The sequence below is a fragment of the Lotus japonicus genome, chromosome 1 (assembly GCF_012489685.1).
Source record: "Lotus japonicus ecotype B-129 chromosome 1, LjGifu_v1.2".
Classification (NCBI taxonomy): Eukaryota; Viridiplantae; Streptophyta; class Magnoliopsida; order Fabales; family Fabaceae; genus Lotus; species Lotus japonicus.
In genome coordinates this window covers 68,194,218-68,218,923 of record NC_080041.1, presented here as the reverse complement: position 1 = coordinate 68,218,923, position 24,706 = coordinate 68,194,218, and the positions used below count along the sequence as shown (strand labels likewise).

Genomic DNA, 24,706 nt, shown 5'->3' with positions numbered 1-24,706 from the left:
GTACAATTGATAACTAAACCACTTAACCACACATTGCATACTCTCACGGTTAAATTGTGAAAAAAGAAATGTCATGGCATTATGCATTGCCGAGTCATAAGTAAGGCATTCAAAAATTGTTTACAGGTATGATAATGAATTAATTGTGACCCATGCATTGTAGAATAATATATTAGCCGCACAAAAGACCACCAATTGTCGTGTCGGTGTAGCCGCGTTTGCAATTGGAACATTGGATCACAGCATGCTTATTTCATTATCACGAACAAAAACAAAAGGCTTAATTCCACTTTTCGTCCCTGATCTATTACGATTGTGCGATTTGGGTCCCCTTATTATAAAACGAGCAATTTTCATCCCCTTTGTTTGTGCTGTCAACAATTTTAGTCCTTCCGTTAAGATATGGACGGAAGTAGGTGACATGGTATTCATTAAATGACATGGCATCCAAGATGTATTTCCACATAGATAAATAATTGACAAATCATATTTTTTCTAGAAAAACAATTTAAAAAACAATATGTGCCATGCACGTGATGAAAGAATTTGGGGATAAATTGTTATTTAATTGAACCAGCCCCCACCACCATCTTCAACCTCCATCCCCCCACCACCACGCCACCACCACTCCCATGCCACCGCACTCCTCCTCCTCCTCCTCCTTCTTCTTTTTCTTCTTACTACCGCACCACCATCCAAATCGCCTCTACGAGGAACCCAAATCGCCTCCCAAACCCTTTCCTTGCAAAACCCAGATGGTCAAATCCAGGTCACACGAATCCAATTCAGAGATTTAGAGCTGGTTCGACGGCGGCTATAGGGCAAATCCAGGTCCCAATTCGTGATTTATTTTTATTTCGTTCAGGATGGAGATGTGATTAAGATGAGGGTCAAATGGATTCTGTAGAAGTTGGAAGCTTTAAGACATTTTTGGAGAGTATGAAGGAAAATTAGGCTGAAATGGCTTCTAAAAATGGTGGATCTGAATGTTGATATGTGCTTCAAAGGTTGATCTGAATGTTGGGGTTGGTGGGGGAATGTGTTCGTGGGTTTAGATGGGAGTGGAGGTGGTAGTGTGGTGGTTGAGTGGTGGTGGTGCGGTGGTGAGAAGAAGAAGAAGAAGAAGAAGAGAGTGGTGGTGGTGTTGGGGTGGTTCAGTTGTGGTGCTGTGGTGGTGAGAAGATGGTGGTTGAAGGGAGGAAGAAGAAGATGGTGGGTTTGGTTTTAATGTTTGAAAAATAAAAAAATATAAAAAATGATTTGGAAAATAATTATCTATGTGGATTTGTTTTTGGGTGCCATGTCAATTAATGAAGTCCACATCATCAAATCTGGACGGAAAATTAACGGATGGACCAAAACTGTTAACAACACAAATAAAGGGGATGAAAATTGCTCCTTTTAAAATAAGAGGACCTAAATCGCACAATCTTTTTTTTTTATAAGCAACAGAAAATCTCATAAAAAAAATTGTTGCGATTAAATTAAATTATTCCGTAATTTTCATAGGCAAATATTAGTTGTTATTAATTAAATTAGCTTTTTTATTATGTGTTTGAACTCTAACCCATCACCCTTCATTCCTTTCACCATTTATATTTCATAACTCTTACTAGACTTAACCCTGCAAGATGTGCTCTTTGGGCAGTTACTTTTTTTTTTGGGTAAGCTATATGAGATATTATTGAAGTGAAGTACAAAGGGTACTTCAACCCAATATAAGAGGGGAAAGAGAAAAATAAATTCTAAATACCAACTTTGGAGGATAAAAAACAAATAAGATCCGTCTACTAGTAAAAAACTAGCCCACCACCCACCACCTCCTTGGAGATAGATTAATGAAAGCAAGTCTCGTTAAAACCTTATCAGGGAAAACCTCTTGGGAAAATCTGGTGAAGGAAAAAGAGTTACTTACAATTTAAATTTTCAAAATTTAAAGTTGTTAAAAATCATTACTAAACCCTAATTTTTTTACAAGAAGGGTAGAACGGAGAGCACTTTTAGACTACTTGGCAAGGCATCATTGACATGCTGGAGATGTCAGTTGATGCTCACTCCTGTGTAGGAACGTCGGAGGATCTCCATGAGAAGGATTGTCCACCGACCGAAATTTTACAGACCCCTGGACCTTCGGACCCTCAACTTATGGGAGGTAAGAGTTAAACCAAAAACCTAAAGCCAATTGTGTCAACCCAACTCATGTTGGCTTAAACTCTAATCTTTATGAAAAAATAAGAAAGATGACTAAATCTTTTAATAAAAGATGGCTTGTATTTTAACTGCATAAATATAGATTAAAATTATTTTAGCATAAAGTAACTTAGTAATATGTTGATGTATATTGTAAAATTTCAACTCATAACACGTGTTAAAATATTACTTAATCATTTAAATTAATTAAGATAATTTCAGGAGTTAGTACGAATTACTACTATGATAGATATATACTTATATATTGATTTTTTTTATTTGAAATTGATTTATTTTACTTTAAAGTTTGTTATATTGTTTAAACTTTTTTTTTTGAAACTTTATATTGTTTACTCCTTTTTTTTGGTTACAATCGCAATCTCGATCTGTGTTGCCACCGTACCAGAAAGACCTCCGTACGTGTGATAGCGTGTTGGTTACAGTGATTTTACGATCCCCGTGGCCGTCGACTTCAACTCAACGGTTTGGATTGACGCCTACCTGCTGCTCCTCTGCTCTCACGCTCGTCTGTAGCTAATTACAATACACGCGCTTTTGTTTGTTTTGATTACCATCTCTGTCGGCTCTATTTTTATTTATTTTTTCAGAAAATAATATTATTATTCAAAAAGATGTGTTGACACATTTGTCAACTTTTCAAGTGCGTGGCCTATGAGGCGGTGCCATATTAACCAACCCGTTCACATCTTCAAGGGCCATCCTTTGAAATAATCGATAATATATATGGTACGGTATTTAATTATTTATAACACATACTACTTTGAATCTGCATTTTCAGGTTTATTTTTTTTTATTTAAAAAAAAGGTTTACTTTTAATAATGTAAAAAACCTATTTACCAAAACTAATTAATACCATCAAGTAATTTTGGTTACATTGGACACGGTGATGTGGTTGAAGCGTATAATTCACTTGGTTTGGGACAAAGCCGGCCCAAAGGTAAAACCACATAAACAACTGATTTAGGCTTCTAAATCTTTATTTTTTTATCAAGTAAAAAATGCCCCAATTTTTTTACTAAGTCAAAAAAGGCCTCAAAAATCAAGCCTAAGATAAAAAGGTTCAAAAAAAATGCACAACTTTAAAGTTTGTTTTAGGCCTCACTTAGTGTTGGGTCGAGCCTGATTTGGGGTAAATTGAGAAAATCAAGTTTGCATCTAGTCAGGTGGCAATGGGTAAGCTTGGTATTCCTTCACAGTAACTGAGGTGTTTCTTCATGAGGAACGTTAGAGTGGCAAGGAATTCGCCTTGGCACATGCGAATTGGGAATTCCCTTTTGACCTAGGCGATCTTAGTTTGCAGATGTTGCATATTTTTTAGGTAAATCTACTACAACATGTTGGTAATTAACAGTGCGCTTGAGAACTTTGAGTTGTTAACGTTAATCAAGATCGTGTGCTATGGTATTTTGAGTTCGTATCAAGTCTCAAGATTAACTTTCATAAAAGCAAGTTAGGTGGCGCAGAGGTGAATAGTAAAATGCTTGGCAGGTTTGCACCAATACTTCATTAATTGCTCAACTATGGTGATATCTTTTGTCTACAATCTCCATGAGTATTATGTATTCCTATAAGTGCGGGGCAAAGAAGGGTGGTACATGAGAGCCTATTTTGACTAGGGTGGAGCATAAATTGTCATTGTGGAGAAACTCATCTCTTATTAGGTGGTTATATACTTATATATGCTTGATTAAATCGGTCCTCGCCTCTCTACCTTTATTTTGTTTTTCTTTTATTATAAGACACATTTGTTAGTGATCATTAAATTACATAACTTCAAATGCGTTGAGGAGAAAAATAAAATATTATGGGTTTATTGAAACATTGATGGTAAAGATAAAAATGAGGGTAAACTAGGCGCGCAGTTGTAGAGACTTTGACAAGCTTAATAATGTCTTGCTTGAGAAGTGGCGTTGGAAGTTATTGTCGGAGAAAAAGGACTATAGGGGGGGAGCTCTTAGGAGCAAGGAATGGAAATGTAGGATTTTTGGTAACAAAGAGGCTTTTAAAAAAGAATATCATTCTGGTGCAGAGATATTCGAAGGGCTTCAATTGCTCCTACATGAAATAATTGGGTTAAAAAAATTGTTGATTAGGTTGGGAATGGAGGTAGGACACCATTTTGGTTGGACCCATGAGATGGAAAGGAAGTGTTGTATAAAGATTTTTCTAGGTTGTTCTCAATTTCAAAACAACAAGAAAATATGGTGGCAGAAATGGGAAAGTGTGAGAATGGTGTTTGGAGGTCGGAGTTAGTGTGGAGAATGGAGTTATTTGAATATGACAGACCATTAGCTAACTTGTTGTAGCAGATTATTAACAAAGTATGCCTAATCAAGCTGTTCGTGATCTCTATACTATAGGTAAGCTGATATTTCAGTTGATTTTTTTCATTAAGACCAGCTCTCTACAATAGAATTTTGGTATTGTGGATAGTGCGTTTCTAAAAGTGCTTTAGTTTTAGGCTTAAAAGCACTTTCTTGTTTGCGAGTTTATCTTGAAAGACTATAAACAAGAGATAACTTGTGAAGCACTTTCTTGTTTGCGAGTTTATCTTGGAAGACTATAAACAAGAGATAACTTGTTTGGTAGAGGGTTTATTTTTAGAACACGATAATGGTTCATTCTCCCTTTGCAACGGCGGTTATGAAACATGTTCTCATTTTTTATTCACTTAGGGCCTGTTTGGTTTGTATGTTTTCTGTTTTCATTTTCATTGGAAATAGAAAATAGAGGTGAAAACGTGTTTGGTTAAAATTTAGAAAATGTTTTGAGTGAAAATATTTCCAGAAACAGACTCAAATTTGAAAATAAAAAATGTTGTTTTCAGTGTTTTCGTGAAAAATGGAAACAGAATAGAGAAAACACGGTGGCAATTATGTAATATTAAACACATTCATCTTCTTTTTACTTTTGGGTCGGTTATTATCATTTCTCTTCTTTTCCCTGCCTGTGTACTGTGCAAGTCTCCTAAATTCATCACCTATGTCGCGTCAGCCACCTCAGTCCGCAACTACCTCAGTCCTTTCTAACCACTCGCACCACCGCTAGCGATCACTGCGCCTGGAACCACCCGTTCGCGTCATGGCCAGAGGCAACGTTCATCGATTTGGATCATTTTTGGTGTATCTCTACCAATTGTCATTATCTGATAAATTACATGGATTTTGCTATTATAACTGCTTTTGAGTGATTAATTACCTAGACTTCTCTGTATTTGGTGTTTTATATTGGACTCACCGATGACACATTTTGTTCTCTCATCATAACCCCTAACTCTGAGAGCGTCAATTGATCCCAAATCTGACAGAGGTTGAGGAGGTTAACAAGCAGCTAGACAAAATGGATTATAATATAGGAATCGATCTGTTTGGTTGAGGCGTTTTTAGCTAAATCTAATATCTCAAGGTGCGTTGATTTTAGAGAAATGTTTAACAGGATTGCAAAGGTTGGTTTCAAAATGTTCCTTGGTGTTACTGCTTCTGTCACCAATTGGGATATATGGAGGAATATGTTGTAGTGTTGTCTAGATGCACCAATTGGGATCTAGAGGAATATGTTGTAATGTTGTCTTTGGAGGATAATCCTTTGGTAGACTTTGATGAGCTTCCTGATATAATATCAATTATTGAAAATAGTTGAATCAAACACATTTTAAATGTTTTCATTTTCAAAAAATGGAAAATAGGAATTTAAACCAAACACTTTTTTAAATTTTGAAAAATTAAAAATGAAATCAGTTTTTAGGAAATGAAATTAGAAAATGAAAACAGAAAATATTTTCTCAAACCAAACAGGCCCTTAGTTTCTCACTCTATTTGGCTGCATTGTCTTAGTTGGTTTGATGTACATACAACACCTCTTGTTATTTGTCGGGCTAACTTTTCATAACTTATTGGGCTCTTTTGTGAAAAAGTTCTCCAAGAAGGACTTCACATATGTATAGCTCCAGCTGTTCTTAATTATGATGGGTAATGACATTATTTAATTTTTAACAATGATAATTGATAATAGGGTTAATCCTCTAATTCGTCCCTGTGGTTGTGTCGCCGTCTGAAATTAGTCCCTCCCCGGAAAATTTAAAAATCTAAGTCCTCACGTTTGGAAAGTGTGTGGAGCAGGTCCTCATCGGAGTTGGGAGCTCCGGCGAGTGATGATTAGGCTTGCTGACTAGATAATTTTTTCTGACGTGGCATTAAAAAAAATAAAAAATAAATAAACGATTTAATTAACCCAAATCCCCCTAAATTAACCCAAATCCCAATTTCAAACCCTAAGATCATTCCCAATTTCCCCAAATTAGGGTTCCCTGCTTCTGTTTCTTCTTCTTCTCTCCTCTTCATCATCTCTTCTTCTTCACCACCCCAACCCCAACAGCCACCACCCCCAACAAACGCCCACCACCACTCACTAAAACCTCAACCTCCACCCCCAACCATAACCGCGACTTCCTCCAGCTCGACACACACCCACCTCTTCCCTCCCTTCAAACCTCACCCTCACCCTCACCCTCACCCTCGCCGTCGTAGGAGCTTCACGAGGTGGAGATTAGTGACGGCGGCGCTGGGTTAGGGCAGCAAGAAGCAGCAGCGACGAAGGCAATCGGAGGTGGTGGCGTGTAGAGCTTCAGATCGGAGAGGGAGATGGCGATGGCACAGACAAGGTCTGGAGAAGAGGAGGTGACGGCGGCGCGAGGCTCTCGATCTGCCCTTTGCTCTTGTTTTGCTTCTTCTTCTTCTTTCTTTGTCAGTCTCTCTTTGGTGTTCGTGTGGTCGTCGTATGAAAAGGGAAGTAAATGGTTGCTGGGTTGTTAAGGTTGCAGGAGGTGGGGGTGGGTTTCAGGGTGGTGGTGGTGACTGGCGGGTCTGGTTGGGTTTGGGTGGTGGTTTCTCGGTGGCTGGGTATGGGTGGGGTTGGTGGGTTGTTGAGCTTGCTGGAGGTGGGGGTGGATTTCTGGGTGATGGTGGCTGGGTTCGTAGGTGAAGATGAAAAGGGACGTGGTGGCTGGTTAGGGGAATTGATTTTGTTTAGAATTCATTTGGGGAACTGATTTTGTTTAGAATTAATTTGGGGAATTGATTTTGTTAATTAATTTAGGGTTTATTTGGGTAATTAATTTGACATGTAATTTTTTAATTTTTTTTCTCTTGCCACGTCAGCCTCATTTATCTAGTCAGCATGCCTATTCATCACTCGCCGGAGCTCCGGGCTCCGGCGAGGACCGGCTCCAGACTTATTGCAAACGAGAGGACCCAGATTTGTAAATTTTCCGAGGAGGGACTAATTTCAGACGGCGAGAGAAAGGCGGGGACCAAGTAGATGATTAACCCTTGATAATATATGCATTTCATATGTTTTGGAAAGTGTTAAGACAATAGCTTGGTCTTAACTTAGGTGTAGGCTTGAAGGCTTTAATTTCTATTTTTTGATTGGTATTGACATTGTTTACTTTGTTTATCAAGTTTGTCTTATACATGGGTTAAGGTACACTTTGTACCCTCTTTTGTTGTAGTTTTTTGGCTTATAAAAAAGGGTGTTCACCATTTCGCTAATCTCAACCCTTGGGTGAGATTGGTCACATGTGTCTACAAATGTTGATTGTGGTGACATAGTTCCTCCAAAGTATTCATTATCCCTGCTTGCAACACATTTGGGTGAACATTTTGTTTTGTTTCCAGATGAATTCACATTAGATCGTGTGTTCATGATGATAGTATCCTTGGCACCTAGTTTTACCAAAGCCTCACATTGGGCTCCAATGTTAACGATGTTGATGTGAACTCTAGAAAACTCTAGAAGACCAAGCTAAGACTCATAAGATAATTTAAAACACAGTCTTTTTTAGTATTCAGACGAACATATCTGAATTGAAGGCAAGTCGCCCCCTTTATGCATCATTAACCCTAGCCTATCGCATAATCACCTCCTAAGTGATAACATGGGTCTTGTATATATGAGAGTGGCTTGACCTATTTAATGATACAAAATATATGAGTTAAAACAGTATTCGGCAAGCCACATGATAAAGTAGGTCTGACATGATATGTGTCGTCCACACCCGAAAAGTAGGCCCAAACCTTTCGATCCCTCTATCAGTACTCCCTATGCCTGAATTCGACAATATCATTATTAGGGTCTTCCCTACCAGTCCAAACCTCATATATCTTGCAAAAAAAATCTTATAGGTTTTTTAGATTTATAATCACTTTTTTTAATCCCATTTTCAAACATTTTTTTCTTGTTAACTCTGCTATGTATTTCATTCACCTCTATTCATTATCCCTTTTTTTGGAATTGAAAATATCATTAAAGAAATCAAGTTGTCAAACAGGCTAATACATCAGAACCAAACTTTCTAACTCCAGCACCTCTTCAATCCAAACACTGGGAAATTTAGATTGTATATAAAATTATGAATTACATTCTTTGTTTTTTCTTTCTTTCTTTCAAACTCACAACATGCGTACTGCTTCGTGTCTAAGCTAAACCTCTGCACTTTCAGTCATGAACACATGGTGCGCGAGCGATCCATTCCTTCGTCATAAATTGGAAACTCTGTGGACCATAATGTATGGAGTTAATACGTGTTTCAATAAAAAACTCAAGCTTTTATTTTCTAATGGCATCCACAAAAAAATAATGTGGGTGTGCTTAATTTGAAATCTAATCCGATACCATACATTGTGTCGGTGTTTAAATCAAATCCATTAATCTGGAGAAACTAACAAAGTCTCAGACCTCGTGGAATAAATAGTGCACTCATTGGATCTATCTAAGATTTATTTATATGGAGAACCGGTTCATATTTACTAAATGATGAAGTTGTACTACTATCAATGTATATTTTTATTAGAATAAATATTAGTATATAAACATATTAAAATTTGCAATATAAAAAATAGTGACACGAGTACAATTTTATTACATAAAACTTATAAAATTAAGTAGTACTACGTGAGATGAGTCATGAGTAGTGTACATCTTCTTTAAGGGCCAGTAGCAAAATCATAAAAATTGCCACAAACTTTCCTTGAAGTTATGATTTTTAGTAGTTCGAAGCAAGTATGTGCTATCATCAATATTCAATACATTAGTGGAAAAGGAAATATTCAAACAAACAAACAATCATTTTCCTCCCTAATGTTTGTCATGCTTACTAAATTAGTGCATGAGTTATAATTAAGAAATTGTGTATATATATATATATATATATATATATATATATATATATATATATATATATATATGGACCCGGTGATGTAACAAAGCTCCAGCCACATTAGTCCCTGATTTATGACATTTTTAAGAGGGCGAGATATTCTATTAAATTAAGAGTAAAGTTCACTTTCATTATAAAAAGAAAAAAGGTAAGTCGTTAGCTTGTCTAATAAGGTTAGAAATTGACCTCAAAAACTTGAAGTAAAGAAATAAAAAGGAGTCGAAGCCAGTCACATGACTAGGCTCTATTTCCAATTTAAAACTCATCACGGTTCAAATGATCACCGACCACATGATAGCTGGATATATGATTCCCTATTCTCTAAAATAATTCTCACACTTTAGAGGAGAGTAGCTGAACCCTGAGTTGATTATGTTAAGTGAAATATATATTTCTTTTCCATAAATATTTAAATAAATTTTTTTAATAGGTATGAAGAGAGATAAATACAAAATTTAAAGAAAATTAAGAAAGTTTATACAATCCAATTTTGATTTGTGGGAGCTACAAGAACGCATTGTAGTTGTAGCTTTGTAGTCACTCCCAAAATACCAGGCGAAAACTGCTAAAGTGCATACATCCTTAGCTAATCTTGCGTTTTAAGGAAGCATTTTTTAGCATATATAACGCACCCTTTCCTATATATGCTATTTAAGAAGCTCAAAATCATCATCAATGCAAGTGCTGCACAATTTACCAGTTTAGAGATGACAAGGTATTTCTTTACTATTTCTACCACATGGTCATTCTCCTAGCTAGGGCCCTATTCCTAAGCCATAATTTGTGGCCAATCATTTGGTACAATTAAGAGTGTTAAAAATGAGCCAATTGGAGTCCAAATAATCTAACAAAATTATGAATAAGCTAATTCTCAATAAATTTGTTTTGACTTTGCCCCATGCAAATCACAGTGAATCAACCCAGCTCACAATTCATCAACTAAAACAGACAATAATTTGGAATCTTAATACAAGTTGATTTAAATTTCTCAATACAGGTCTAATTAACCCACAATTTGCATAAAGATCATTAAGTATGGGTTAACAATTTGTTAGTTTGTTAAAAAAAAAACAATTTGTTAGCTAAATTAAATTTAGTTTAACTTAGTCAAACTCAATTATGACATGTCGAGAACTATGTAGTAATTCACATGAAATGAGCCAACTCAAATTGATTCTTTAATTACTGACAAGTGATAAATTTAGGAGACGAATTTAATACATGGAAATGGAATACTCAAGCCCTTTTTTCCCATACTCTCCTACTGGCAAAAAACTATTTATTAAAGGAGAGAGAGAGAGAGAGAGAGAGAGAGAGAGAGAGAGAGAGAGAGAGAGAGAGAGAGAGAGAGAGAGAGAGAGAGAGAGAGAGAGAGAGAGAGAGAGAGAGAGAGAGAGAGAGAGAGAGTTCTAATAGGGTGAAAAAGATTCTATATATCAATTTGGACTTTGTTTTAATACATTTCTTTGCCTATTAAAAAAAAAGAAAATTGGACTTTGGAGATTATCTGTATTTAGGAGTGAGGTGGCGATGGCTTTAGCTTTTTCTTCTTCACTCACTTTTGCATTGCTATATGCTTTGGGTGAACGCTATGGTGTCTTTGCTACTTTGGTTAGATTCCGCGGATGCAACTTTTCTTTTACAAAATACAATAATATATGCATTTACGAGTATTTTGTTTTTGTACCGATGTAACAAAAAAAAAAAACAAAGAAAGCATGAAAATATAAAAGAGACTAAGCTCATTGTAATGACATTTTTTTGTGTCAGACCTCATTGTAATGATTTTTTTTTGGTCAAAACCTCATTGTAATGATTGAATTGCAAAATAATAATACTTGGACTCAACATTGGCCCATTTGTTAGAGATCAAATGGCCGAATTTCTCAATCTTATTTGAACTCAACATGCGGACACATGGCCCATATTGTTAAATTTAAACTTAAAACTCCTAAAGCATTTCCAATCTACAACTTGTTAAGAATCACACACCTTTTGAAATTGTTTTTTTTTTTCTTTCATTTTATTTTAAAAATACTAGCAACACTCTTCTTTTATTACACCTTCGCACAAATTGATTTATTTTTTTAAAAAAATTCAATACAATTTTAGAGAAATATATTTATTATTTTAAAAGTAAACCGACCATAAGGTAAGGTACTAAGGTGTAAGATATGTTGGTAGCACTTCTATTTTTCTCCTATCCTTCTGAAACAGTCTCAGTGCACACCTTGCGGATAAGCCTTGAACGTTTACCATGTCTCCAAGGTATTTAAACAATCAACACTATATTCTTTTCAATTTCATGATTTTTCTCCTTGTTTACAAACTCCAACACCACTCTCTCTTTCCATTTTCATCTGACTCACTCTATGCTTTCTCCACCAAATCAAATCACCAAGAAGAATGATTCTGTTCTTTTCTTAGCTACCAATCCAACCAATTAGAGACCATATTCTTAAGATCTTGTCTTATTTCCGAAAGAGGAAAGCTTGCAGTTCAAAGGGTATGTCTGTTATAGGCGCATGTTCACATTTTCTCTACGGAGATTTTCACCAGAGAGATGAACAGAGTCCCTTGTACTTGGTAGGTAGCAGGGGGTGTTTGTTTCCGAGCAAGAGTGGTTGTGGGAACTCATTGATTCAAAGAAAGAGCAGAGAAGGGAAGATTAGGAAGAGGAATTTGCGTGTGGAAGCTATGTGGGATATTTCAAGACCGAGTACGGTGGAGTTGATACCCATCAATGATTCTGAGCAGCTGGATCAGATTCTAGTTCGAGCTCAGCAAAACTCAGAGCCCATCATCATTGACTGGTGTTTCTTCTCTTTCTCTCCATTTATTTTCTAACTTAAGTGTACAACTTTTGCTCATGTTCACACAATTTTTATCATATGTTTATGCCATTGAACACTTTAAGAACTCAATTGATATGGAAAGAACTTAAGCATAAACACTTAGACAAATGTTCAATTAAGCTTATGAAAATAGCTTAAGCTCTTTTTGAGCTTATTTTTATAAGCTTACAAAATGCTTAATTGAGTTGAATGCCCAATAGCACCCTAATTCAGTGGTATATTTTAAATATGAGTGATGTATAGTATTGTGCTTCTACCCATTTTTGGCCCTCTATTGCAAGAGATGATTTTTCCAGGGTTCGAACTTATCAGTTCGGGATCTAGCTCGAATATCACCATGTCAACCCTTTTTTGGTTCATTTTTCTTGTGTCTTGATACTATGATAAACATACTGTAGCTAGATATTTTGACTTTGAGGACACTTTTTGCAGTTGTGCTATTTAAGGAACTAGAGTGTTGTTCAGAAGATTTATATATCTTGTGTTGTGCTCAATGATGTATTTGTCAACCAAATTCATGCCATTTACACTTCTATATAGCAGTAACAATTAACAAACATGATGATGATAATTGTGGAGTAACAATTATCAATTTTGCAGGTAGGCTTTCTAATTTGATTGCTTGTTTTATTTTTGTCTATATAGGATGGCTTCTTGGTGCCGGAAATGCATCTATTTGCAGCCCAAGTTGGAAAAATTAGCAGCTGAATTTGACACCAAGTAAACTAGTTTCTAGTGTTTTCTTCATTCAGATGCTCACATGCCCTTTATAGTTCACTTAATTTAATCTAATATTCTTTCAAAACAGAACAAGATAAAGATTAACCACTACTGGGAATTTCAAGTTTGGAATACAATTTCTTTCTTAATCCAATGCAAACTTGATCTAATAATTCATTTGTTTTCTTATTTTGGGACTGTTTCAGAGTCAGTTTTTATTGTGTGGATGTCAATAAAGTTCCTCAGACTCTAGTCAAGCGTGGCAATATATCTGTAAGTATGACTTTTCATTCTTCATACCCTGGATTCTAACAATGTCTTAAATGTCATTAAGCTCTTTTTTACTGAGTAGTCTTTTTTTTTCTGCATCTCAGAAAATGCCAACAATTCAGGTGCGTGCTTCATTGAATTTCTTTTTCTATACAATCCAACAACAAAAAAGGATCTTGCTAATGCCAGGGGTAGCTTAGAATTTATGGGAAATAAAATGGAATACTTTGAACTCTCTGCAGTTATGGAAAGATGGAGAGATGAAAGAAGAAGTTATTGGAGGCCATAAGGGCTGGCTAGTAATTGAAGAAGTCAGAGAAATGATCCAAAAGTTTATATGATACCTTCTTATTTATTTTTCTTACTCCATCCTGACACAAAGTGCCAATGTATATTTTTTTTGAAAAATGTAATCTTCTTATGTCTTTGTATAATTGTATTTATTTTGGCAACTGCTTATAGCTCTGTATCATATATTAATAGAACTGTACAATAGCCAAAATAATTTTTAGAGGAAAATAGATTTGTATGCTGATACTCTCTCCATCTTTGAATCACAGTAACTGAGTGGAACACACTTAGCAGAAGAAGCTTAGAGGGATTTAGCAAGCTTACATAGTTAATTGATCCACGTAAAGCTATCAATCTAATGTACCCTTTGTTCATATATCATCAACATGGATTGTTATATATTATCACATGGAGAAACTTTTAAAGGCTTAAGATCGTTTTTATTCGTTGCTATTTCAACAACGTCGCTTTGGCCGAGTGGTTAAGGCGTGTGCCTGCTAAGTACATGGGGTTTCCCCGCGAGAGTTCGAATCTCTCAGGCGACGATTTTCCTTTTTTTTTCTGTGACATGTACGCATTTTGTAGTTTCAGAACAAAAATATTGTTCATCCAGCCCGTATATTTTTGGGTGTATGCGAAATATCCAGCCCATAATTTGATCACAAATGAATAATACAATTTTTATCTAAATATATTACCTCCAATTCATTTATTTTATTCAGATAAACTCATTTAAAGATACCTACACATGTAACAAAAAAAAAATACCTGCACAAAAACAAAAACAAAAAACTCATTAAAAGATACAATTGATGTTCTCCTTGTTTAAATCATTTTAAAATGTTTTCCCATTCACACAAAAAAACATTTTTAAATTTATTATTTTACCATTTAACTTCTAAATACTTAACTTCAAAAAAACTTCCAATTACTTAATGATAAAATAATTTATGTATAAATTACTATATAAATATAAAATATTTTTAAGAAAATAATAAGATTGATATTAGCTATTTTTCGGAAACAAATTTGACAATTGCTTCATTCCCATCACAATATGTAGCATTTGTCATTCTCAACACGAAAATAGTCTTGCATTGTCTTAGAGATTGTTAAGTTCCTCAGTCAATTCTGCAGGGAACCGATTTTCACACCATTCCGATGTTTTGGTATGTTCATTGTTTTGACAGTGAGTGTCTCTTATTTAAATCACAGGTAGTCAATTTGTTATCTTCATATGGGTAGTGTGGAATTGTCGTTGTCAATAGCCTCTTGTGTGTGTTGTTGCCACTCCTAGTGTTCTTATTTTAACGTCTAATTTATTGCCTGCTTCACTGCTTGCATGATCTTTTCAGCTCAGGGACATCCTTATATTTCTTGTTGGATAACTTGGGTTCGTCCTGTGGAGATTCTCAAGACAGCTTTTGGCACTTTTGCATCACTTGAATGTGTGCTAATGGGTGCTGTAAGGTTGCATGATTTACTAATTCATCGCTTGCATTGAGGCGTTCCTCCTCTTCTTCAATATGCATTGTTTGTATTAAGTTATTCACTAGTAGAGAGTGGAAGTTGGTAAAGGAATGTAGCTACTAACTATTTAGCTAAGTTGGGTGCTAAATCGTCTTATGCTCTTATGGAGTATATTTCTCCTCCTCTGGGTTTGAATGATATCCTTCGTAAGGATCATCATGGGATTTTAGCTCTGATAGAGTAGTTTTTGTTCTTTTGCCTTGTTTACCAAATAATTTAAATGGTTGTGTAGATATTTAGATATCTGTGACTGTTAGTACCGGTGAAAACGAACTAAATATACACTTCAAAATAAAAAAGAGAATTGAACTATTTTCATGAAGAGAAATTAGATTTCATTTACATTACAGTCGGCTGGTATCGAAACAAGTACTGTTGAAATCAATTGTTTGCAGAACAAAAGAATGGAGGATTGAATTGACATGGCCACGCCATTAATTGCTAAAAGAATTAACAAAATAGAAACCATATGCAAACAACAAAAGGCAAAGCTAATAGGAAAACAGAAGCTACTAGCATATTAACAAGAAGCCACAGCAATATCATTTAATCTATTAGGCCAAAATGGTATGATGACAACATACAAAAATTCACTCAAAAACAGTGAAATATCATATTCTCAAAATGATCCAGACAATCATTTCCATCAGGGTTCAAACAGTCGTAAGGTAGCAGCATCGAAGTTGCAAAGTGAACCACTTTGTCCCATGTAACTATAATTCATGAATCCTAGTTAAGATTTTATGAGCAGTTTAAAGCAAAGAAACTCATTATATGACAATAGGCAACACCAACTACAATTCAAACTAGACAGAAAGTAAGAAACATGCCAAATTGCAAAGTAGCAGGTGCCTAAAGTATAAAAGAAGCAGGAACATTTCAGTTCACAACATCCAAAGTCAATCTATTAATCTTTGTTTCCATATAAATATCCAAATCCACAAAACAATTACATGATAAATATCAAATTCCAAAACCAAAAACTGCACGTATCCTTTGGAAAATGAGATCCTTCCACCCCCTTTCCGTGTTCTCCACTACAGTGGCATTCCCATACCTGCATTAACAAGCAACCATCTCAGTAAAACAAAACAAGATGAAAAATATCCAACCATTCCACAACACCAATCATCGCAACAAGTAACAATCAAACCAAACACTCACCTATCTTCTTCAGGAACATCACTATGTGTCAGCTTAACAACAGTAACACCAGGTTCAGGTTCCTCAAACACAAGCCTCACCTGCAAAAAACCAACAACCACTCATCAAAAACACTGATTCAAACTTCCAACCCATTCAAACACTCAGCTCAATCAACCAAAAACCACACTCACCGTGGAAACAACCCCATCATTCCAGCTCCCAAATCTCCATCTCTGCACAATCAACTTCGCTTCCTTCAACTCCAAATTAGTCCCTGTCACCGACCCATCAAAAATGCTGAAATCCCCACCAACCTCCTTATTAATCCTCGCATTGCTCTGCGTGAAACCCTTCCATCTATTCTCATCCATCAAAATCTCATACAAATCCCTCGCCCTGCAATTGAACCTCTCCGTCAATCTAATACTCTTCACCCCCTTCTTCACCTCCTTCGTCGGCGCAGCAGAACCCTCCGTCGCCGGCTTCTGATTCTGATTCTGCTGCGGCGGCGACACCTTCTTCGTCTCCAGCTCCTCCTTAACAGGACCCCCTTTCGCCATACTCTGCACCCAACTCTTCACCTTCTCCACAACCAACGGCTTCCCCTTCAAAACCATAGCCTCCTTGATCCTCCTCCCAATTGGCCCCTCATCGTTAACCGTAACCCTAACTTCAGGATCCTCATCGGCGTTCTCGTCGGAGATATAAGGAATCTCAACGCCGCCGGTAACCTTGAGCAGCGATTTACCATCGGAATCCTTGGCCTCACCTTCCCAGGAAACCGTGACGCTGATCTCGTAACCGGGGATGATCTTCCCTTTGCGAATGTTGACGTAGGCCTCGCCGTCGAGGGTGCGGAGCGACGTCGTTCTGATGAAGAGGTTGCCTTCGCCGTTGAGGATGGTGAGGCCGGAGAGGAGGTTGGTGAAGAAGGTTCTGGACCATTCGAGACAGTTGGTTTCGGACCAGTGCCAGTTGTGGACGTTGGTGCCGTCGGTTCTTTCCTCCACGATCCACCGTTTGTCGCCCTCGCCGTATTTCGCCATTGAACGCCGACGCCGACGACGGTGTCGATTTTGGTTTGTGCGCGTGGGAGTGAGTGTGATTGAGTGAGAGTGGAGGAATCAATGTGACTCGATAGGGAGGGGGTTGAAGCCTTTAAAAATCGGGGAGTGTGGCGTGGAAAGAAAGGTCTAGAAACAAGGGAAGTAGGGGTGATGTTGTGTTGGAATTGAAGGAAGGGTCTAGAAAGGGAAATAATTAGCATACTTGATTTCTGTTATTTCATACTAGTCTCACTAGTGAATGATAAAGAATTGGGTACATTCAATTATTATTGTAGATAGTTCTACACTGAAGAAAAAAATGATTGTATATAACTAAAATGAAATGAAGAGAGACTTAAAGTGTTAAATGTGATGTGATAAAAAAAGAGGAATATTAATTTTAAAAAAAAAGGAATATTGGGAAAAATGAGTCCTAATATGCCCTACCATGACTTCAATTTTTAATTTTTATACATGTAATGAAGGAAAGAAAATATATAAAAATGCCATAAGCCACAAGAGCAGGAGAAAATATATTTAAAATGATAAAAAGTGTTCATCATCCAATATAATTCCAAGTACTATAGAACAGAGAAAAAATAATGAAAGAGACTATAGAACGTGAAGGAAATTGAGAAGATTACAGAGATCACACAAGAAGCAAAGCGATTTGCCTAAGCCAGAAGCTAGCTAGCTTGCGGCAGTTTGATTAGCCATCTATGGCATAGACGTCTTTGCTTCTTTTCACCCATATTTTGAACTTGAAAGGTACGCAACCTCCGAAACCAGCCATACAGTCAACGCCAGTGTCGAAATTGTTATCCTTTTTCTTCATTTTTTTGGGGGCAGTACTTCCACGCCCAGTACTACTTGCCTCATCACTGTCCTTGACAATGGCATTCTTAAAAGAATAAGCAGTACTGGCCTCACTGCTACTTTCACCACCACCATTTCCACCGATGCAGCAGTAGCGATTATTACTGAATGACACTGTCACAATCCCATCATCATCATGATCTTCATTCAAGACAGAAGGATATCCATAAGAAGAAGCACTAGCAGCAGGTGTATCCTTTCCAAAATTATCATACCAGAAGGGAGGAGCACTTGGAGAAGCCTTACCATTCATAGTTCTCGCCTTATAAATTTTTCCCAACTCTTTATCCCAATCAACAACCTTGCAGGCCTTCCCATTATCATCATTAATAACCATAGGAGGATAATTAGCAGCACCCATTCCTATGGGTGCTGTATATTTCCCAGACCCACGTTGTTTCAAGGCAGCAACTATAATCGCTTCAGGGGCATCATCAGGAGTACTGCTAGACCGTACAAATTCATTCAAGGAAGCTATTCTATCCTTCGTTTCATGGGGGCCATAAAAAAAAGGAACACCATTACTAATGTAGACACAAATATTACGATCAGGACTCGTGCGACGTGCAACACTGGATACAACTTTCTCCATAGACAAGGAAGCGCAGCTACTCATAGGCCAACTCAAAGTCTTCTTAAATTTCTGCCACCAAACAAAAAATAATTAACCAACTTTCTAGAGCATGTGGATGAGTTTCACATGGATTAAAAATGGCGCGCGTGTTGATTAAAGTAAATATAAGTGTGGAGATTTACAGACTTATAGTGCGCGCTAAGGTTCTGGCTCAAGAGGATCAAGATCACTACATCACTATTCTTACTTAATTTATATATCTCTTAATTGAGCTAGCGATAATAGAGTTCTTCTTCTTGATGACAACAAACAAATAGAAATGAAGCACCTAACAAATGACAGCTGACAAACATGTCTAAAGCATCCATGTTGTGAATAAAGTAAAGTATCCAGTGAAAAATTAAATACATCATGTATATCAAAGCTTTTACAGCACTCAAGATGCCACGAACATGTAGTAGAATATTTTAACTAGAAAGTATAACTTAGAGAAATAAATAATAGTCCCATCTATCATGATCTTTCTAGGGAATGCAGTTGAAGCAATTGGGAACTTCAGGCCTTTCAATAAGTTCACACTTCACAACCTCTGTACCTTTGTTCTCCTTCAGTTACGTTCTACAATTCTCTACAACTCATTTCGGTAAAACAGATCTAGCTAATTAAAACACAAATTAAATCGATCATTGCTATGGCCATTAATTATATAGATTTAATTCAGTGATCCTGAAACAATTCAAAAGTTTAAGAAACATATCTCCTTTTAAGAAAAAAAAAAACAGATCTCAAACATCTAAAACTTGTACATTAAATGGGATCGATCTATCAAGTATATACAAGAATCACGGCAGCAAATCAGATCATCAAGAAATGCAATATTAGGTTATTACGGTATTACCTCATTACTTATAGGTAAGACACGAGCAGTAGCAGCCATTAGCAGATTTGAGCGATGGATTCCTTGAACTATGCGCAGAGATATATTCTCAGCTCACGAGAAAGAAACGGCTGTTCTGAGATCTGACACAGAAACCAAATTTACTTGAGAAGAATGATTGGAGACACGTTCTGTCTTTTATAGCTCCCGAACCTAGCTAGGGTTTAAGGAAATGAACCCATCCCACCGTTGAATTTTATTTCACGTTTCCATCAGGAATTCAGGATCATATCGAACGCCTCATGTCTTCTCTCTCTATTATATAATTCATACATCCATCAATTTACACTTCAATTTTGATGGTTTTAATACAAGCTTGGGTATAAAACCTATGAATACTTTAAACTTTAAGGGCAAACCCACGCCTGTCAGAAAACAACATTACATAACCTGACACGAACCAGATATAAATCTATGTAAAATTTACCTATTTTTACATAGATTATGAAAAGTTGTTATTAGTAATAAATTTGGAATTTTTTTATTAACTTTTTAGATTATCCATTAATTTCTTTTTTCAAATTACTTTGTTTTTTAAATCACATTATCTCATTCATAGTAGGTTTTAATGTTCCTATTTTGTTTTTTAACTAGTGTTTTTTACCCGCGCGTTGCACGGGGAATTTGTTTATTGTATTTAATACATCGATTAATATTTTACATTATAAAATATTTAAGATGCTAAGAATATAAGAACAATTATAATAAAGATATAGATATTTAAATAGCACAAATTCAGACACTCAATTTTAGTGTTTTGTAAGCATACACTTCATTTTGTGAAGATGTATACTCATGTTGCATAAAGAGTAATGTTTTTGTGTTTTAGATATGTAACAATACTTAAATATATAATTATTGTTTAAATTACTAAAAATACACTTAAATTATAGAAAAAATGATTTTTTTTAAATCCTACAAATTTTCAATTCAAATACAAACTGTTCCTCCCCATGAGATCTCGTAACTCTAATTTGTTAGCACTAATAAATTTAGGTCATCATTTTATAGTACATATATATTAATATTTTTTATTCCTCGTACTTTTCTTACTATCCAATAGTTATAAACATATATAAATATGCACTCTTAAAATTTTGAAAACAATACTAAAATTAATTATATTAAATTTTTCTATTAAAATAATATCAATCAATTAGTTTAGAATATAATGATTGTATAAAAAAGTTTATGATACTTTTTATATAAAATAAAATCTCACGTAGGTAGCATTATATTAGTTTAAAATTAAAACATATCAATTGAAAATTATACGCAAATACAAACAGCAGCCGCTTTTAGGTTTCAGAAATATAAGCAGTAGAAAATTGTGTGCATCTCCAAAACAAATATTTCTAGTGTTTTTACGATGAAATTTGCTCTTGTGTTTGAGGTATGAATCAAAACCTTGGTTTATTTCTAGCTTTTTGCCCCGTATGAGCTTTTTCTGTTAATTTTACATGAATTCTCATGTAAAATATCCATCCCCGTGGGAATTCTTAACCATATAGTTTAACTTAAACAAAAATACACTATATATGTATTAATGTTTTCTAATTTCCGCACGACACATTTTAATCATCAAATTATCATGCCTTTATATTTATTTCTTTTTAAAACTTTCAAAAAGTTATGAAAAAAGTAATGACATCATATTTCGACCTATAAGTTCAAACAGTCAATTTTTATCTATGTGTTGCACGAAGAACTTTCTCTTGTGCTAAAGACATGTTCAATACCATACTTTAGCAATATTTTCATATACTAAATGACATACTTAATGAGAGATATATAATGCTACATAATGTGTTCTCTAATTTGATTTCCCACTATTTATAACTCATCTCGTCCTAGTACTAAGTAACTACTATAATAACATCTAACTAACTTAGTTGTCCATGATTAATTTCCCCTTCTGTTACATCCTTACATGAGTTTGAAAATTTAAGTAAACACACTTCTCTTAGGTGATAAATGGAAACAATATAGAAACAACCGAAGTTCACAGCTAATGAGAAACTCTGCCAAATTCACCTAGCAACCATCAAATCTCTACGTGTCCACTGTCCATGGTAGCTTTGTAGACCATCAACACCAGATCAACTCCTTTTTCCTTGAATTAATATTTAATAAAAATAAGACAAATTAAGAAAAAATCAAGAAATAAACAATCTAAATCCTAATCAAATCTAAAATTTAAAAAGGTACTAATTAAAGATAGATAAAAACTATCAAAATCTAGCAAATCCCAATAAAAACTTATAAAATCATAAATTAAATAAAAATTTGAAAATTCAATAAAGACACCATAAAAATTAATTAATGACCTCAAAATAAATGAAAAATAAAATAAAAGATCCAAGATATAATCAAAAAATAAACAATCTAAATTCTGATCAAATTTAAAATTTAAAAAGATACTAACTAAAGATAGATAAAAACTACCAAAATCTAGCAAATCACAATAAAAACTCATAAAGTCCTGCATTAAATAAAAATCCGAAAATTCAATAAAAATACGATAAAAAATAATTAATACTCTCAAAATAAAATAAAATACCCAAGAGAAAATCAAGAAATAAACAACTTAAATCCTAATCAAATCTAAAATTTAAAAAGGTCAACATGTGCTTGGATAACTTGTTGTATTTTTCTTCATATTTTTGGTCAACATGTGATTTTTTTTATAAATGCCTTAAATTTAAATTCAGTTACCTATTCAAAAAATTAATTCAAACGACTTTTTGTGTTTTCCAATATATAATTTTTTTAAAAATATACACTAACTATTTAGAATTATTCATTTTGTATATATTTTATTAAAAACAACATTCAATATAATGCTATAACTAATAAAATAGGGTCAGGAATAAAAAAGTGAAGTATGCAACTTTAGATGACACTACGTCAGAGAACTATATCACTGTTGATTAAACAACAAAACTACATGCATGTGTATATAGTAACAAACACTGAAGCTGTTAAATTCTAGAGTGCAGTCCACAATATAGAGAAGGCAAATCCAATAAAAGAAAGGTGAGCAATAACAATGATCACAAATCAAGTAACATATCAAAAATATAAAACACAAAACGGTTTCTATTTCTATGTTAGCTTACCTTTTCAATCAATTTATTCCTCATTCACGGTCTCTGAAACAGACAGCTTGAATGTCATACTTGAGAAGGATCTGTGCGAACATAGCAATTTCAAAAATTCTCACATCGAACCTGAATCAAACACGTTTACTCTTTGTCAGTCAGGAAAAAGTTAAGTAAAAGTTAATCATTCAATCAAGTAGGCAGTCTCCATAGATTAAAGGTAGCATAAAGCAGCAAAAATAGAACAAAATATTGTCTATGAAAATGGAACAAAGCAAGTTGTATGAATAGAGAAAATGGGAAAGAAGAAAGTCCTAAAAATATAGAGAAGACAAAGACATATAAGGACTCTGTTGAATATCTGTTAAGATTTAGTTTATTATTAATCTAACAAAGAGACAAAAAGAAACTAAATCTATCTAAACCTATCTCTATTTAACTATTTAAATAGATACTAATCTAACATAGAGAAACAAATCTAAACTATATCTCAATGAAATAAGACTAATAATAAACTAATCTAACAAATAACAATAAAAACAAAACAAAATCTTAAATAAATATTTTGTTATGTAGATACTAATCTAAAATAGAGAAACAAATCTAAATTATATCTCAATGAGATAAGACTAATAATAAACTAATCTAACAAATAACAATAAAAACAAAATAAAATCCTTAAAAAATATTTTTTTATATATGATTTTTTTTCACTGATTTGTTTTTCTTTTATTTATTATAAAAATGTACATATATGTTTTTTTTAATATTTTTAATATCAAATGAGAATTAATCTGTGAGTGACACCTCATCAAATTGGCATGAGAATTAATCTGGGAGCGACACCTCATTAAATTGGCCTGAGAATTAATCTGAGAGCGACACATCATCAAATCAGCCTTAGAGAAGTTCTTCTTTTCTAATATATATATTGATTGATATTGATGATATTGATATTGATTTTTTTTTCTAACAATCGAACGAAACCGAACCAATGAATTTTGATTGGATCGACTTTTGGTTTCACCTAAAACCGGTCCAAACCGAACCGCAAATCCTCCTATTTATGATTATAGGAAAAAGCGCGAAGATAGATCCAAGCCAAAACAAATTAAAAAAAGGAATCAAGTTCCACGTTCAGCATAGAAGGCTTGGTGCTAAGCGGATTTTTGGTAGAATCAAAATGCAAAAATAATGGCCACTTCTTGGCCGCTAAGCGCTTAAGGCAGTTAAGGAAACCTATGGCCTTGATAAGTGCCCCATGGGTTGTGTTAATTAATTAAGCATGAACCTTATGTTTTATATAAAAAGAGTTCAAAGTAAAAAATGTCAGAGATTTGCTAAAAAGTTTTTTTTTGCTTATATATATGATCGGAGGGTGTATAGCAAGATTTTCAAGTTGGTGTCCTGTGGCATAAGTGAAAAGTTGGTGCCATGTAGCATATTTGAAATTAATAACTCGGCCTTTGAGGCATGGCTATAGCTATAATCAAAAGCTAAAAAAATCAACTTATCTTGAATTTAAAGTCATTCTTTGTGTATGCTCATTGGTGCGCTCCATCACTTCCTTGCTTTCTAGGCCGTGGCGGGTGGAGCTTCATCATATCCTTAGGGAGGGGAACGCTCCGGCGGATTTCCTTACTATAAGGTTGGCGCGGATCTACCTTCAGTGTAAGTTGTTACTTATCCTACCTAGAGCTGTCAATATGGGTTGGAACCCACTAGCCAGCACAACCCGGCTCGTTTAACCCGCGGGTTAAAAGGGTCAGCCCGCGGGTTGAACCAGTCAGCCCGCGGGTCAGGTGCTTTTTTACTTTTTTTTTTTAATGTTTTGTTTGGATAAGCCCAAATCCCAATTAGTTTTTTTTAAGAGAAAAAGAGATAAATCTTTTTTAAATTTAAATTAAAGAAACCTTATCCAAATCACAAAAA

At 34.8% G+C, this 24,706-nt stretch overlaps 3 protein-coding genes and 1 non-coding gene across 6 annotated transcripts; 2 read left to right on the top strand and 2 right to left on the bottom strand.

Annotated features, from left to right (window-relative positions):
* The first annotated feature begins 11,593 nt into the window (after positions 1-11,593).
* Positions 11,594-13,802, top strand: LOC130742505 (thioredoxin-like 3-1, chloroplastic). 3 transcript variants are annotated; one of them, XM_057594608.1, is made up of 6 exons: positions 11,594-11,696; positions 11,834-12,241; positions 12,929-13,003; positions 13,210-13,276; positions 13,378-13,395; positions 13,516-13,802. In XM_057594608.1, exons 2-6 carry the CDS (start codon positions 11,937-11,939, stop codon positions 13,612-13,614), a joined length of 564 nt encoding a protein of 187 aa, XP_057450591.1. In that variant the 5' UTR covers positions 11,594-11,696; positions 11,834-11,936; the 3' UTR covers positions 13,615-13,802. The 3 variants fall into 3 exon arrangements, with proteins under 3 accessions (XP_057450591.1, XP_057450597.1, XP_057450587.1); XM_057594614.1 differs by having other exon boundaries at positions 11,601-11,696; positions 11,831-12,241; XM_057594604.1 differs by lacking the exon at positions 11,594-11,696 and having other exon boundaries at positions 11,715-12,241.
* A 225-nt stretch (positions 13,803-14,027) lies between these two features.
* Positions 14,028-14,109, top strand: TRNAS-GCU (transfer RNA serine (anticodon GCU)). The gene has a single exon. It is a non-coding gene; the product is annotated as a tRNA-Ser (tRNA).
* Positions 14,110-15,971: 1,862 nt separating this feature from the next.
* Positions 15,972-17,487, bottom strand: LOC130742487 (uncharacterized). The gene is made up of 3 exons (XM_057594592.1): positions 16,432-17,487; positions 16,259-16,338; positions 15,972-16,151 (listed from the first exon to the last, which is right to left on the bottom strand). The coding sequence occupies exons 1-3, from the start codon at positions 17,284-17,286 to the stop codon at positions 16,058-16,060; spliced, it is 1,029 nt and encodes a 342-aa protein (XP_057450575.1). The 5' UTR covers positions 17,287-17,487; the 3' UTR covers positions 15,972-16,057.
* A 308-nt stretch (positions 17,488-17,795) lies between these two features.
* Positions 17,796-19,936, bottom strand: LOC130742497 (uncharacterized). The gene is made up of 2 exons (XM_057594600.1): positions 19,635-19,936; positions 17,796-18,805 (listed from the first exon to the last, which is right to left on the bottom strand). Exons 1-2 carry the CDS (start codon positions 19,671-19,673, stop codon positions 17,996-17,998), a joined length of 849 nt encoding a protein of 282 aa, XP_057450583.1. The 5' UTR covers positions 19,674-19,936; the 3' UTR covers positions 17,796-17,995.
* Positions 19,937-24,706: the final 4,770 nt, after the last annotated feature.

Excerpts from the sequence above, each read along its gene's own strand:
- LOC130742487 (XM_057594592.1), bottom strand. The coding sequence starts at position 17,286 with ATGGCGAAATACGGCGAGGGCGACAAACGGTGGATCGTGGAGGAAAGA. Across the intron at positions 16,339-16,431 it reads ATGATGGGGTTGTTTCCACG|GTGAGGCTTGTGTTTGAGGA; the intron begins GTGAGTGTGGTT and ends GGTTTTTTGCAG. Across the intron at positions 16,152-16,258 it reads GATGTTCCTGAAGAAGATAG|GTATGGGAATGCCACTGTAG; the intron begins GTGAGTGTTTGG and ends TTGTTAATGCAG.
- LOC130742497 (XM_057594600.1), bottom strand. The coding sequence starts at position 19,673 with ATGGCTGCTACTGCTCGTGTCTTACCTATAAGTAATGAG. Across the intron at positions 18,806-19,634 it reads TCTTACCTATAAGTAATGAG|AAATTTAAGAAGACTTTGAG; the intron begins GTAATACCGTAA and ends GTTTGGTGGCAG.
- LOC130742505 (XM_057594608.1), top strand. The coding sequence starts at position 11,937 with ATGTCTGTTATAGGCGCATGTTCACATTTTCTCTACGGAGATTTTCAC. Across the intron at positions 12,242-12,928 it reads GAGCCCATCATCATTGACTG|GATGGCTTCTTGGTGCCGGA; the intron begins GTGTTTCTTCTC and ends TTGTCTATATAG. Across the intron at positions 13,004-13,209 it reads GCAGCTGAATTTGACACCAA|AGTCAGTTTTTATTGTGTGG; the intron begins GTAAACTAGTTT and ends GGACTGTTTCAG.